This window comes from Ornithorhynchus anatinus, chromosome 1 (genome assembly GCF_004115215.2).
Source record: "Ornithorhynchus anatinus isolate Pmale09 chromosome 1, mOrnAna1.pri.v4, whole genome shotgun sequence".
Taxonomy (NCBI): domain Eukaryota; kingdom Metazoa; phylum Chordata; class Mammalia; order Monotremata; family Ornithorhynchidae; genus Ornithorhynchus; species Ornithorhynchus anatinus.
In genome coordinates, this window is record NC_041728.1 from 173256140 (window position 1) to 173271890 (window position 15751).

The 15751-nt window shown below is 48.7% G+C and overlaps 1 protein-coding gene across 1 annotated transcript; it reads right to left on the reverse strand.

Moving 5' to 3' along the window:
* Positions 1–7594: 7594 nt before the first annotated feature.
* TMEM177 (transmembrane protein 177) lies at positions 7595–11362 on the reverse strand. The gene is made up of 2 exons (XM_029068140.2): positions 11309–11362; positions 7595–8743 (listed from the first exon to the last, which is right to left on the reverse strand). The coding sequence occupies exon 2, from the start codon at positions 8722–8724 to the stop codon at positions 7786–7788; it is 939 nt and encodes a 312-aa protein (XP_028923973.1). The 5' UTR covers positions 8725–8743; positions 11309–11362; the 3' UTR covers positions 7595–7785.
* Positions 11363–15751: the final 4389 nt, after the last annotated feature.

The window sequence follows — 15751 nt, forward strand, 5'->3', positions numbered from 1 at the left end:
AGCAGATGTTGTGACACTGCTTAAAACAACTAGATGGCTCTGAAGAATCAAATTACCTGTAGTATACTTTATATCCTGATTTGGTGAGTGTTTGTGTGTGTGTTTGCATATGAAAGGGGTGAGAGAGAACAATGATGGCCCCAGTGATGGCTAGCCAGTCTGGTCACCACAGGATTTGAAAATTGCCCGAAATCATCACCTGTCAGATTTTATATGTCTGTCCCAGTATTGACATGTCAGCACAAGTGATACATGAATATACTTTCTTAGGCATTATTTTTCTTGGCTATATCAGTGAGGCAGGGAATAAACGTACTTGCAATTTTCCCTGGGGGAGGACTGGTAGGGAAAAATTAGCAGGCAGAAAGGGGTGAGCAGGAGAGGTTATCAGCAATCCCCATGATCCAGAAACCCTACTTATTTTTCTCCAGGTAGTAAAGCAGCAGGAAACATGTAAGCCCATGAACTATTTTTATGCTCCTTTTTCTCCTCTTTCCTTTTCATTTTCACTATTCCCTCCCTTCCCTCGAAAGTTGACTAATATGGGCCAGAGCCTAAACGAAATAGAAACCAAAATGAAAAGGAGTAAAACAAGTTGATCCTTTTAAAAAGCATGCTATGTTTGACAAAAGAATACATTTCTATTTGAGGATCTCCCCTTTTACTGATTTTGCATCAAGCCAAAATGGCATCAATTTAGCACCTGCTGAGGGCAAAGGACTGTACTGGGGATGTTGGAGACCTCAGCAAATTCAAATTCCACAGTTCCAGCCAAAAGTAGGTTTCCAGCTAATGGAAGAAGCATACAAAAATGTATATATACTGGGAGCAGGAGAAAGAACAAAAATATGGGTTCAAATCCCAGATCCGCCACTGATCAGTTGTGTGACTTTGGTCAAGTCACTTAACTTCTCTGTGCCTCAGTTCCCCCATCTGTAAAATGGGGATTAAGACTGTGAGCCCCACATGGGACAATCTGATTACCTTGTATCTACCCCAGCGCTTAGAACAGTGCTCGGCACATAGTAAGCGCTTAACAAATGCCATCATTATTATATAACAGGTCACTGGACTAATGAATTAAGGTGAAAGCTAAGAAAAATACTGAGGAAGTAGTGTGGCCTAGTTGAAAGATCATGGGCCTGGCTCTGCCATGCACCTGAAATCAATTCCCGTTCTGCCTCCTCTTTAGACTATGAGCCCGATGAGGGACAGGATGGTGTCCGACCTGATAATTTTGACTCTACCCAGGGGCTTTGTATAGTCCTTAACACACCACTGTGATGATAATAGGAACACAGTACATGAGTTCCAAAAGTGATGGATGTAACTTGGGATGTTGTGAATTAATTGGAGAAAAATTCCTGGAGGAGATGGCATTTTAGGAGAGCTTTAAAGATGGGGAGAGCTGTGCTCTAGGAAAGTTGTGGGAGAAAGGGGATTCGGAGCTGGGCAAAAGGATGAGCAAAGGGGTGGAGTGAGAGAGGCAAAGGTAGATTTCAGTTAGAAGGCGAGCTTGGAAAAAGCCAAGAGACCTCATAGTAAGATGGGGAGAATGGCTAGTGAACTTTGACCATTGATCCATCAGTGGTCAATAAATTGAGCACTTACCGTGTGCAGAGCACTGTACTAGATGCTGGGGAAAATACAATATAATAATAATTGTATTGTATATTGTATTTCTTAAGTGCTTACTATGTGTCAGACACTGTACTAAGCGCTGGGGTGGATACCAGCAAATCAGGTTGGACACAGTCCCTGTCTCACGTGGGGCTCACGGTCTCAATTCCCATTTTACAGATGAAGGAGGTGAATTTGCAGACGTGTTCCCTGCCCACAAGGAGTCAGAAGGACCCGGTTCTAATTCTGACTCTCGTCCACTGTGACTTTGGGCAAATCACTTCACTTCTCTGTGCCTCAGTTACCTCATTTCTAAAATGGTGATTTAGACAGTGAGCTCCAACCATGGACTGATTACCTTGTATCCGACCAAGCGCTTCGTATAGTACCTGGCCCACACAGTAAATGCTTAACAAACACCATAAATTAAAAAAAGGAGCTTCAAGCCAACTTTAAGTTGGCTTTTTTGGGGATGCAGCAGGAAATGGCTAGCCACTGGGGGTTTTTGAGGAGTGGACAGAAGTCTCTTGAGCTATGTTTCAGGAAGATGGCCGGAGCTGAATAAATCTCACAAAATCTGCAAGATTAAGTCTACTTAAGGATGGAAGCCCCTTGATACCTTTACCCACAACTCCAGCCCAGCCACCAAACAAATTAAATTTCCTACTGGAGTAACAGACATTACAGACAAGAGAAAAATAATCTATTTCCACCTCAATGAGCCTTCTGACTCTGCCACATAAGATGTGCTCTGACAAACGCCTTTGCGGCGAGGCGGGAGTGTGGCCATGGGTCCTTGACGACGGGATGGTCCGCGTCGCAGTGGTGGCGACCCTGGCTCCCCTCAGAGGCCCCATAAGTCCCCCAGGCTGCCCCCACGATGGTAAGGCCTCCAGGACAAACGTGGGGTGTCAACAGGATCCCCGGGGGGGGGTGGAGCCCTGAGGGGAGGGGGGTCTCCCTAGAAGGTGGGGGGACAGTCGAGGAACCCCCACCCACCCCATAATCATCATAATCATAATAGCGTGGCTTAGTGGAAAGAGCATGGGCTTAGGATTCAGAGTTCATGGGTTCTATTCCCAGCTCCACCACCTGTCAGCTGTGTGACTTCGGGCAAGTCACTTCACTTCTCGGTGCCTCAGTTCCCTCATCTGTAGAATGGGGATTAAGACTGTGAGCCTCACGTAGGACAACCTAGATGCCCTGTATCTACCCCAGCACTTAGAACAGTGCCCGGCACATAGTAAGCACTTAAAAAATACCAACATTATTATTATTGTTATTATTATTGTTAGTGGAAAGAGCCCAGTCCTGCCTGGGTTCTAATGCCCGCTCTGCCACTTATGAGCTCACCTCCTCCAAGAGGCCTTCCCAAACTGAGCTTCCCCTTTTCCCTCTGCTCCCTCTCTGCTCTCCCTTAACCTCCCCTCAGCTAAGCCCCCTTTTCCCCCTTTCTCTCTGCTCCTCCCCCTCTCCCTTGCCCTCCCCTCAGCACTGTGCTCATTTGTATAGATTTTTATTACCCTATTAATTTTATTAATGAGGTGTACATCCCTTTGATTCTATCTATCGTGATTAAGTTGTCTTGTTTTTGTCCGTCTGTCTCCTCCGATTAGACTGTAAGCCCGTCACTGGGCAGGGATTGTCTCTATCTGTTGCCGAATTGTACATTCCAAGTGCTTAACACAGTGCTCTGCACATAGTAAGCACTCAACAAACACTATTGAATGAATGAATGACTCTGGGGAAATTCTGGTTTCTACCTCTCTAGTGTTGGATGGGTCCCAACGCTCTTTGCATTCTTGGAAAACAAGTCATATTATAAAAGTCAGTGATTCAGTGGAAACTAGAGGATGAGGTTCTTTAGTTGTTAGAGCTTTCGTTAATTAAGAAAAATGGATTTTAACAAGTCTTCTGGTATCGTACTACATGGTTTCACCCAATTATAGTTAATGTCATACAGCGCTGAATTTTGGTCACTGAAAGACACTGCAAAGACTCATTGCAGTTTCATCTCTGCACACGAGAGCTTGGGATACTGGGAGTCTGAATCTCTGAATTCAAGTCCCAGCTCTGCCACTGGCAGTGTTGTGTGAGCCTGGCCAAATCAGTTCACCTCTCTGGGCCTCACTTTCCTCATCTGTAAAATGGGGACATTCGGGACTGAGCCTCGTGTAAGTCAGGGCCTGTGTGCGATCTCAAATCACTGGATTTACCCCAAAACTTCCAACGCGGTAAGTACTTATTAATGACACAGTTACATCAGTTAGTCCATTTCAGAGTGAGAGAACAAATAACGTTCTCATTCCTCATGGATTGTTCCTGGGACCGATTTTATTCAATATCTCTATTGATGACTTAGACCGAGAACAAGCTCATCAGATTTGCAGAGGTTGCTAAGTCGAAGGGCTTTGTTAACACTTTGAAAGACAGAAGCAAAATTTAGGGTGACTTTGATAAAATAGAAAAAAGGATCTATGGAAAAAGAATGAAATTTAGGATCAAGTGCAAACTAGTGAAATCAAAGATGAAGAGATCATAAACACCCAAGAGGCAGGGCTTCTAGTAGGTCAGACCCTGAGAGGCTTTTTTTTTTAAATGGTATTTGTTAAGTGCTTACTATGTGCCTGGCACTGTACTAAGCACCAGAGTAGATACAAGTTAATCATTTTGGACACAGTCGATGTTCCACATGGGGTTCCCAGTCTTAAACCCCATTTTAAGATGAGGATTAATCATCTTATATCATTAATCATCTCATTAACTGTGGCACAGAGAGGTTAAGTGATTTGCCCGAGGTCAAACAGCAGACAAGTGGCAGAGTCAGGATTAGAACCCAGGTCCTTCTGACTCCTAGGCCTGTAATCTACCCATGAGACTACGCTGCTTCTTGAAAGTTATACCCAGCCTTGGCCAGGCACTTGAAAAATGGATGTAGATACTTGAAGTGGGTCTAATTTATAGGACTGGAAAATTGGTACTATGACAGTACGTTAAAGGATAAGAGCTGTTTTAACATACTGAAAAATCAATGAATGTATCTGTTAATTGTTATATTGTACTCTCCCAAGCGCTTAGTACAGTGCTTTGTACACAGTAAGCGCTCAATAAATATGATTGCATGAATTAATGAATGAGTGCTTACTATTTGCACTTGGAAGAGTACAAGAAAAGAAAGCTAAGCAGCGACTAATTGGTTGACTTCAAGGATATTAAAGGTGACGCATAGAACACGGGCCTGGGAATCAGAAGGATCTAGGTTATAATCCTGACCCCGCCTCATGTTTGCTGTGTGACCTTGGGCAAGTCACTTAACTTCTCTGGGCCTTAGTTACCTCATCAGTAAAATAGGGATGAGAGTGTGAGCTCCTGTGTGGGGCAGGGACTGTGTCCAATCTGATTAATCTGTAACTATCCTAGTGCTTAGAACAGAGCTTGGCATATAGAAAGCACTAAACTAGTCCCATAATTATTATTATTACTATTAATAATAATAATGACCAGCTCTTCTTCAGATCCACTGAAGGTTGAATATGAGGAAATGAGAAATGAGAGAACCAGTGTGGCATAGTAGAAGGAGCACGGGCCTGGGAGTCAGAAGACTTAGGTTTAAATCCCACCTTCACCACTTGTCTGCTGTGTGACCCTGGGAAATTCACTTCACTTCTCTGGGCCTCAGTTACCTCACCTGTAAAATGGGTATTAAGACTGTGAACCCCATGAAGGTCTCATGGACTGAGTCCAATCCTATTATCTTGTATTATCCAAGGGCTTAGTACAGTGCCTGGAATACAGTAAATGCTTAACAAAAAATGACATAAAAAACGAGCATCATGATAAAATAATAGTTGTGGTATTTGTTAAGTGCTTACCTATGTGCCAGGCACTGTACTAAATGCTGGGGTATATACAAGATAATTAGGGTGGAGGGAAGAGAGAGGAGAAAGGGAGGAGAAAGAGAGGAGAGAAAGGAGAGAGGAGACAGGGGAGGGAGAGAGAGATTGGGATTGAATTTAAGGGTGAACAGGTAGGGTTGTTGGAGGGTGGTTTCACCTGCTTGGAGGTAGAGCGTTATCAAATCACCTCAAAAGGTCCTCTTCAGCTCTGTGATTTTACATATGACACTTAAACACTTTGTTGATCAATCAGTCAATGGTATTTATTGAGCACTTACTGTGTACAGGACTCTGTACTCAGCTCATTAGAGAGAACACTACAACAGAGCTGGTAGATACACTACCTATCCATAAGGAGTTTACAGTCAAGACGACATTGATGTTGGACTCGTTATTGTATTAAGCGCTGAAGATGTTCCAGGGACTGGAAAAAGGGAACGAGAAGGTCAGACACAATCCCTGCCCCACAAGGGACTCCAGCTTTAGAGGTAAGGAGAGCAGTAATCGGAGTCTCATTTGGCAGATGAGGAAATGGAGGCCAAGTGATGGTGAATGATGTGCAGGCCAACTACTTCAGAATTTGAAAAAGGCTCTGAGCTGGTACCAGGGTATGGTTAACAACCTTGCCTTATTTATTTGTGTGTTGGCTCATTTATGGAACTTGGTGAGTACTTACTGTGTCAAACACTGTACTAAGTATTGGGGTGAGTACAAAATAATCCGGTTGGACACAGTCCCTGTCCCACATGGGGCTCGTGGTCCAAATGGGAGGGAGAAGGATTTAATCCCCATTTTACAGATGAGAAAACTGAGGCACAGAGAAGCGAAGTGACTTGCCCAAGGTCACCCAGCAGACAGGTAGCAGAGCCAGGATTAGACTTCAGGTCTTCTGCTTCCCAGACCCGTGCTCTTTCTACTAGGCCACACTGGTTGGAGGAGTGTGGCCGAATGGAAAGAGCACAAGACAGAGGCAGGACACCTGAGTTAGAACAAGTCCAAGCTTATCCACTGACCCACTGGGTGACCTTGGGGAAATCATTTCACTTCTTTGAGCCTCAGAAACTTCATCTGTTCAAAGAGAAATAAAAGAGATTGTAAGTCCCATGTGAGGCAGAAGGAATTTTGTCCGGTCTGATAATGTCTACCCCAGTGCTTAGTATGTAGTAAATGCTTAATGAATGCATTGTGTGGGCACCCGGGGAATAACTTTTATTGGTGATGACAAAATGAAAGCAGGTTCGCATATCTATTTAGCTCTGTGGCCCACCTCCCGGAAAGCTAAGGGGAAGAGGAGATGGGGGATGAAGTTAATTCAAGAACCACCAATTCCCCCTCATTCTGCATTAACTTCACGCTCTTAATTGGTGTTATTCAGATGCTTCTAATTGCTCTTGAGGTCCAGCGGCTTAGAGAGGGTAGGGAACTGTTTTTCCTCTTTCTTGCAAAAACACAGGGCAAAAGCAAGAAACAAAACAAAACAAAGAATTCTAAGAACGACAACAAAAAATTGTTCTCCACACAACTAGAGTGTGAGCCTTGGGTGGGGACAGGGACTGCGCACGATCAGATTATCTTAACTCGACCCCAACGCTTAACACATAATAAGCACATGGCAAATTCCACCATTATTAGAAACACCGCAGAAAACCAGATACCAACAACAGTAGAATCTGCAGGCAAGGGTGGTCCAGTAAGCCGTGACACCCAGCCAGCCACTTCTACCTGTGGCCAGATTTGGAAGATTTCCAGCAATTGTCCAAATGGATCTGAATAAGAAGAGGTATTTAAAGAATGTCAGGGAAGGAGTAAAATGAGGTCACACGGGAAGTAGTGTGGCCTAGTGGAAAGAGTGCGGGTCTGGGAGTCAGAGAACCTGGGTTCTCATCCTGGCTCCGCCACTCCTCCGCCACTCGTCCGCCGTGCGGGCAAGTCACTTCACTTCTCTTTGCCTCAGTCTCCTCCTCTGTAAACTGGGGATTAAGACTGTGAGCCCCACGTGGGACAGGGACGTGTTCAACCCGAATAGCTGGTATCGACCCTGGCGCTTAATCCGGTGCCCGGCACAGAGTAAGCAGTTAACAAATGCCACAGTTATTAATTCTTCCCGGTCCTCTCGTTCGAGTTTTCCACATCTCCTTCCAGGTTCGGTGTCCCGGGCGAGGCCCTGAGGCGGCCGAACCCAAAGCCGGGTTGAGGATGGAGGGGAGGCGGCCGGTCAGCCCCACTCTACCCTCCCCGGGCCAGATCGATCCGGCACCCCGAAGTACCGTCAGCAGGTCCCCGAGCCCGGGGCCGTGCCGAGGGTCCCCTTGATCCGGTCTCTCCTGGAGGTGTAGGGAGCGTGTTTAATTCTGAACCAGTGGCGGGGGAAGAGGTTCCCGCTGGGGGCGTAGAGTTCCTCCCCTCGCTTGCCCATCAGGCTGCGGAGACTCCGGTTGCAGGCCAAGATCTTGTCGTAAAACTCCAGCCCGCCGCGGGCGTAGCCGGCGGAGATGGCGGCCGTGTTTCGGTCCAGGCGGTACTCCAGGAAGTGGGTCAGCGCGTCGCAGGACAGCGAATAGGCGACGAACCCCAGGGCCCAGACCACCACGTTGCACAGGCCCCGCAGGACCCGGGGGCCGGCGTAGAGGCCCAGGGCCTGCTTCGCGGCCACCGCCCCCAGGCACGTGCCCGCCAGGCAGACCGGGGCGGGCAGGGCCCGCAGGGCCGCGTGGCCGCCCTGCGCGGACAGGACCTCTCTGGCGAGGGCAAACTTCTGGGCGTCGGGGGAGAGAGTCAGGGCGTCCTTCAGAGCCGCACCATCCCGGCTCCTCCAGTCCACCGTCAAGCCCCGGGCCACCAGGCTCGGGCCGTCCGGCTCGGGGGCGCTCTGGAAGCTGGCGGGGATGCCCACCAGGGCGCCGCCGGGCAGCCAGGGAAAACCCGCGCTCACCGGGAAGAAGCTGAAGGCGGCGAACGCCCGGTACCCTCGCCCGGCCGCCTCCAGCCCCGCGTCCCGCAGGACCTCCTGGAAGCGGCCGCGCAGGGCCTCGGGGAGCCGGGCGGGCCGGCCCTGCGGCCAGTACTGGTAGATGGGCCTCAGAGTCCGGTCGGGAAGCAGGTGGTAGGACACGTTGGCGGCGAACAGTCCCGCGCAGGCGGCCGCCAGCAGGCCCCTCTTGTACGTCTGCACGAACGCCGCAGCCTTCCACCCCAACGGGCCCGCCATCCTCGCCTCCCCGGCCCGGCTACGACACGAGACGGAAAGAGATGAGGAGAGAAGGACCCCGGGGTTATCTGCCCACGCACCGCGCTTCCCCCAGGACCCTCCAGACACATTCCCTGCCCACAACAAGTTTACGGTCTAGAGGGAAGAGCATTAGGCCAGAAGTGGGTGGGGGACAGACATTGCCATTGTTCTTGTCTGTCTGCCTCCCCTGATTAGACTATAAGCCCGTCAAAGGGCAGGGACTGTCTCTGTTACCGATTTGTCCATTCCAAGCGCTTAGTACAGTGCTCTGCACATAGTAAGTGCTCAATAAATATTATTGAATGAATGAATGAATTAAAGCTGTCCATCCCCTGTCCCCCTTCTACCTCGTCTCCCTTCTCTCCTTCTCCAGCCCAGCCCTTACACTCCGCTCCTCTGCCTCCGCTCACCTCCTCACGGTGCCTCATTCTCGCCTGTCCCACCGTCGACCACGTCCTACCTCTGACCTGGAATGTCCTCCCTCCTCACCTCCGCCAAACTAACTCTCTTCCCCTCTTCAAAGCCCAAAAGAGAGCTCACCTCCTCCAGGAGGCCTTCCCAGACTGAGCCCTCCCTTTCCCTCCGCCCATCCTCCCCATTCCCCCTTCTCCCGCCCGCTGCTCTTCCCCCTTCCCCTCCGCACAGCACGTGTGTTATATATGTACATATTTATGATCCTATTTATTTTATTAATGATGTGTATATATCTATAATTCCATTTATTTATACTGAGGCTATCGGTGCCTTTTTGCCTGTTTTGATGCCTGTCTCCTCCCTTCTACACTGTGAGAGCGTTGTTGGGTAGGGATTGTCTCTCTTTGTTGCTGAACTGTACCTTCCAAGCACTTAGTACAGTGCTCTGCATACAAGTAAGCGCTCAATAAATACGATTGAATTAAATAATTAATATAAACAAATAAGTTACAGATCTGTGCATAAGTACTGTGGGGCTGGGAGATGGGGCTGAACAAAGGGAGCAAGTCAAGGTGATGCAGCGTGCTTAGCACAGCGATTGGCACACAGCAAGCATTCAGCCACCAATCAATGGCCAAGTACTATTGCTATGACACAATAATAATAATTGAGATAATTGAGAAGCAGCGTGGCCTTGTGGAAAGAGCCCGGGCTTGGGAGTCAGAGGACATGGTTCTAATTTCACCTCCGCCACTTGTCTGCTGCATGACCTTGGGCAAGTCACTTGACTTCTCTGTGCCTCAGTTCCCTCATCCGTAAAATGGGGACAAAGACTGTGAGCCCCACGTGAGGCAACCTCATGACCTTGTATCTCCCCCAGCTCTTAAAACAGTGCTTGTCACCTAGTAAGTGCTTAAGAAATACTATCATTATTATATAAAGAAGCAGCGTGGCTCAGTGGAAGAGCCGGGTCCTGGGAGTCAGAGGTCATGGGTTTGAATGCCGACTCTGCCACTTGTCAGCTGTGTGACTGTGGGCAAGTCACTTCACTTCCCTGTGCCTCAGTTACCTCATTTGCAAAATGGGGATGAAGACTGTGCGCCTCATCTGGGACAACCTGATGACCCTGTATCTCCCCCAGTGCTTAGAACAGTGCTCTGCACAAAGTAAGCGCTTAACAAATACAAACACCAACATTATATTAGTATAGAATATGGGCCTGGAAGTCAGAAGGACCCGGGTTCTAATCCCTGCTCCTCCACTTGTCCGCTGTGTGACCTTGTGGCTTCCCTATTCTGAGCCGGACTTGCTTCATCTGTAAAATGGGGATTGAGACGGTGAGTCCCCCTGTGGGACTAACTTGATTAGCCTGTTTCTACCCCAGGGTTTAGGAGAGTGCCTGGCACATTGTAAGCGCCAGACTACTTGTTTGGTTTTGTTCTGTTTTGCTCTGCTGTCTGTCTCCCCCGTTTAGACTGTGAGCCTCTTATTGGGCAGGGAGTGTCTCTCTCTGTGGCCAAACTGTACATTCCAAGTGCTTAGTACAGTGCTCTGCACATAGTAAGGGCTCAGTATTTGCTTTTGCTATTGTTTTAATGAGATGTTCTTCCCCTCGATTCTATTTATTGCCATTGTTCTTGTCTGTCCGTCTCCCCCGGTTAGACTGTAAACCCGTCAAAGGGCAGGGACTGTCTCTGTTACCGATTTGTCCATTCCAAGCGCTTAGTACAGTGCCCTGCACATAGTAAGCGCTCAATAAATACTATTGAATGAATGAATGGGGGAATGTGTAACAAAGCACCAGCAGGGCACCGAGGAAGCGCTCAATAAGTACGACTGAAGGAACGAACGAATGAACAGAGCAGCGTGGCTCACTGGGAAGAGCCCGGGCTGGGGAGTCGGAGGTCACGGGTTCGAATCCCGCCTCTGCCCCTTGTCAGCTGGGCGACCGGGGGCGAGTCCCTTCACTTCTCTGGGCCTCAGTGACCTCATCTGGAAAATGAAGGGGGATGAAGACTGGGAGCCCCGCGGGGGACCACCTGATGCCCCTGGATCTCCCCCAGCGCTTAGAACAGTGCACCGCACACAGTAAACGCTTAACGAACACCCACGTTAGGATGATTGATTCTTATGAGTGTGTTATTCTTACCTGCGGGCAGCGCCGCCTCCTGGTGGGCCTGGGGGTCGGCGGGGGGAAGGCGGGCGGGGGGAAGGCGGGCGGGCCGCGCCCGTTCGGAGGCCACGTGGTGCCGCAAAGCAGCGAAGGGCGGAAAGCGGGCGGGGGGCGGGGCTTAGAGCGTGACGTACGGGACGGGGGCGGGGCCTAGGGGACTGAGAGCGGCGGGGGGCGGGGGGTGACGTCCCGTCTGAGGGCGGGGTTTGGGGGCGGGGCCTAGGGGAGAGAGAGCGGCGGGGCGGGGCTAGGATCGTGACGTACGTAGATGGGGGCGGGGCCTGGAAGGGGCGGGACTTGGATAGTGACGTATGGACGTGGGCGGGGCTTTGGGCGTGCCGTAGAGGGTGGGGCGGGGCCTGGGGATGGGCTGGGGTTTAGCGCTCCAGCTCCACCCCTTGTCTGTGTGACCTGGGCCAAGTCACTTCACTTAATAATAATAGTAATAATAATAATAATAAGGTTGACATTTGTTAAGCAGCGTAGCTCAGTGGAAAGAGCACAGGCTTAGGAGTCAGAGGCCATGGGTTCGAATCCCAGATCTGCCACTTGGGCAGCTGTGCGACTGTGGGCAAGTCACTTCACTTCTCTGGGCCTCAGTTCCCTCATCTGTAAAATGGGGATTAAGACTGTGAGCCTCACGTGGGACAACCTGATGACCCTGTGTCTACCCCAGCGCTTAAAACAGTGCTCTGCACATAGTAAGCGCTTAACAAATACCAACATTATTAAGCGCTTACCATTTGCTGAGCATATTGTTTTTGTCTGTCTGTTATTTTGTTAATGAAATGTACATCCCCTTGATTCTATTTACTGCTATTGTTTTTGTCTGTCTCCCCCGATTAGACTATAAACCCATCAAAGGGCAGGGGCTGCCTCCTTCTGTTACCCATTTGTACATTCCAAGTGCCTAGTCCAGTGCTCTGCACATAGTAAGCGCTCAATAAATACTATTGAAGGAATGAATATTTATTACTATTGTTTTTGTCTGTCTGTCTCCCCCGATTAGACTGTAAGCCCGTCAATAGTAAGCGCTCAATAAATACTATTGAATGAATGAATGAATGAATGTGCTAAGCACTGGGGTAGATACAGGGTCATCAGGTTGTCCCACGTGAGGCTCACAGTCTTCATCCCCATTTTACAGATGAGGGAACTGAGGCACCGAGAAGTTAGTAATAATAATGTTGGTATTTGTTTTTTTTTATGGCATTTGTTAAGCGGTTAACTATGTGCCAGGCACTGTACTAAACGCTGGGGTGGATACAAGCGGATCGGGTTGGACACAGTCCCTGTCCCACGTGGGCCTCACGGTCTCGATCCCCATTTTAGAGATGAGGGAACTGAGGCCCAGAGAAGTGAAGTGACTTGCCCAAAGTCACCCAGGTGACAAGTGGCGGAGTCGGGATTAAAACCCACGACCGCTGACTCCCAAGCCCGGGCTGTTTCCATTGAGCCACGCTGCTTCTCTAAGCACTTCTCTGGGCCTCAGTTCCCTCATCTGGAAAATGGGGATCGAGACTGGGAGCCCCACGTGGGACAGGGACTGTGTCCAACCAACCCGATTGGCGTGAATCCACCCCAGCGCTTAGAACAGTGCCTAGCACATAGTAAGGGCATAACAAATACCATCATTATTATTATTATAATAAGAGCACCGAGGGGGCGGGGCCTGGAAAGGGTCGGGCCGCAGGAGCACAGGGCGTCAGTGGAAAGAGCCCGGGCTTGGGAGTCAGAGGTCGTGGGTTCTACTGCTGACTCCGCCTCTTGTCTGCTGCGTGACTCTGGGCAAGTCACTTCACTTCTCTGGGCCTCAGTTCCCTCATCTGTAAAATGGGGATGAAGACTGGGAGCCCCACGTGGGACAACCCGATCACCTTGTATTCACCCCGCCCCCCCACCCCCAGCGTTTAGAACAGTGCTGGGTACCTAGTAAGCGCTTAACAAATACCATCATCATTATTATTATTATTATTATTGTTATTATTATAGGAGGCTGGGGGGGTGGGGTGTAGGGGGCGGGTCTGGGGGAGAGGCCTCAAGGGAGAAAAGGGAAGGAGAGAAAGGGCGGAGGCAGAGAAAAGGGAGAATAAAAATGAGGAAAGGAAAGGGGATCATTTATAATTTATTATAAATAACTTAGTTATTCGTATTAATGTCTGCCCCGCCTCCCCCTCGCCCCAGGCTGTAACCTCATCTCCCACTCCCTTATAATAATGTTGGTATTTGTTGGTATTTGCAGAGCACTGTTCTAAGCGTTGGAGGTGATAGAGGGTAATCAGGTTGTCCCACGTGAGGCTCACAGTTAATCCCCATTTTACAGATGAGGTCACTGAGGCACAGAGAAGTGAAGTGACTTGCCCAGGGTCACGCAGCAGACAAGAGGCAGAATCGGGATTAGAACTCATGACCTCTGACTCCAAAGCCCAGGCTCTTTCCACTGAGCCACGCTGCTTCCCTTTGCTCTTACACGGACAGAGAGACTAGAATAGAATAATGGCATTTGTTAAGTGCTTACTATGTACCAAGCAATGGCGGAGCGGGATTAGAACCCACAACCTCTGACTCCCAAGCCTGGGCTCTTGCCACTAAGCCACTCTACTTCTCTCTACAGATACATATAGATACCTCTAATTTTGTTTCTTTGTATTGATAAAATAAAAATAATAATGGTGTTATTTGTTAAGCGCTTCCTATATGCTAAGCACTGCTCTAAACCCTGGGGTAGATACAAATAATAATAATAATAATGATAATAATGGTGGTATTTGTTAAGTGCCTACTATGTTCATAGCACTGTTCTAAGTGCTGGGGTGGATAGAAGGTGATCAGGTTGTCCCACATGGGGCTCAGTTTTAATCCCCATTCTACAGATGAGGTAACTGAGGCACAGAGAAGTTAAGTGACTTGCCCAAAGTCACACAGCTGATATCTCTCTCCCCCACTCTAGATTGTGAGCTCGATTTGGGCAGGGAATGTCGCTGTTTATTCTTGTACTGTACTTTCCCAAGCGGTTAATGCAGTGCTCTGCATGCAATAAGTGCTTAATAAATACGAATAAATACGAATAAACGAATGAATGGGCAGGGAATGCACCTGCTAATCCGGTGTATTGTACTCTCTCAAGCGTTTTGAACAATGCTGTGCACATAATAAGCGCTTAATAAATACCATCAATTGATAGAGCAGACGGGAAGAGTGGGAGGGGAAGATTCGCTCGAATTCGCTGCCGCTGGGAAAGTCTTGTATTGTACTCTCCCAAGCGCTTAGTACAGTGCTATGCACACAGTAAGCACTCAATAAATATGATTGAATGAACGACCCAAGCTGGAGTAGGGGTCTCCTTTCTTCCATTTAACCAAACTCTTTTGCTGCAGTGCAAAATTATTTCTTTTTATTCGATTCTCTCCCCCCACTTCAGTCTATACTTCATTCTGCTGCCTGGCTTATCTTCCTGCAGAAACGCTCTGGGCATGTCACTCCCCTTTTTAAACACCTCCAGTGGTTGCCTATCGACCTCCGCACGAAACAAAAACTTCTCACTCTAGGCTTCGAGGCTCTCCATCACCTTGCCCCTTCCTACCTCTCCTCCCTTCTCTCTTTCTACCACCCACCCCGCACGCTCCGCTCCTCCGCCGCCCACCTCCTCACCGTCCCTCGGTCTTGCCTATCCCGCCGTCGACCCCTGGGTCACGTCCTCCCGCGGTCCTGGAACGCCCTCCCTCCTCACCTCCGCCAAACTGATTCTCTTCCCCTCTTCAAAGCCCTACTTAAAACTCACCTCCTCCAGGAGGCCTTCCCAGTCTGAGCCCTCCCTTTCCCTCTGCTCCCCTCCACCCCCCCTTCTCCCTCCCTCTGCTCTACCCCTCTCCCTGCCCCATAGCACGTGTGTGCTTATATGTACATGTTCATAATTCTATTTTTTAATTAATGACATGTATATATCTATAATTCTATTTATTTATATTGATGCCATTGATGCCTCTTTACTTGTTGAGATGTTTGTCTCCCTACTTCTAAACTGTGAGCCCGTTGTGGGCAGGGTTTATCTCTTTTTGTTGTTGAATTGTACTTTCCAAATGCTTAGTACAGTGCTCTGCACACCGTAAGTGCTCAATAAATATGACTGAGTGAATAAATGAATGATTATCGGTGCAGATGGAAAACCGATCTTTATTTTGCTCACAAAGAGAACATGATGTGAATGGATGCGTTTCTCGGACATCGCTTATCCACTGTAGAGGTAAGTCGAGTAGATGTAATCGATCAGCGGTATTTATTGAGCACTTACTGTGTGCACAATACTGTACTTAGAAGACCACAATTTCACGGCTGAAAGAAAAAGCACAGGGTAACATGTAGACAATGATTCTACGCAAACCCCAGAACTGGAGAATTGAGTGTGAATAGGGTATATTA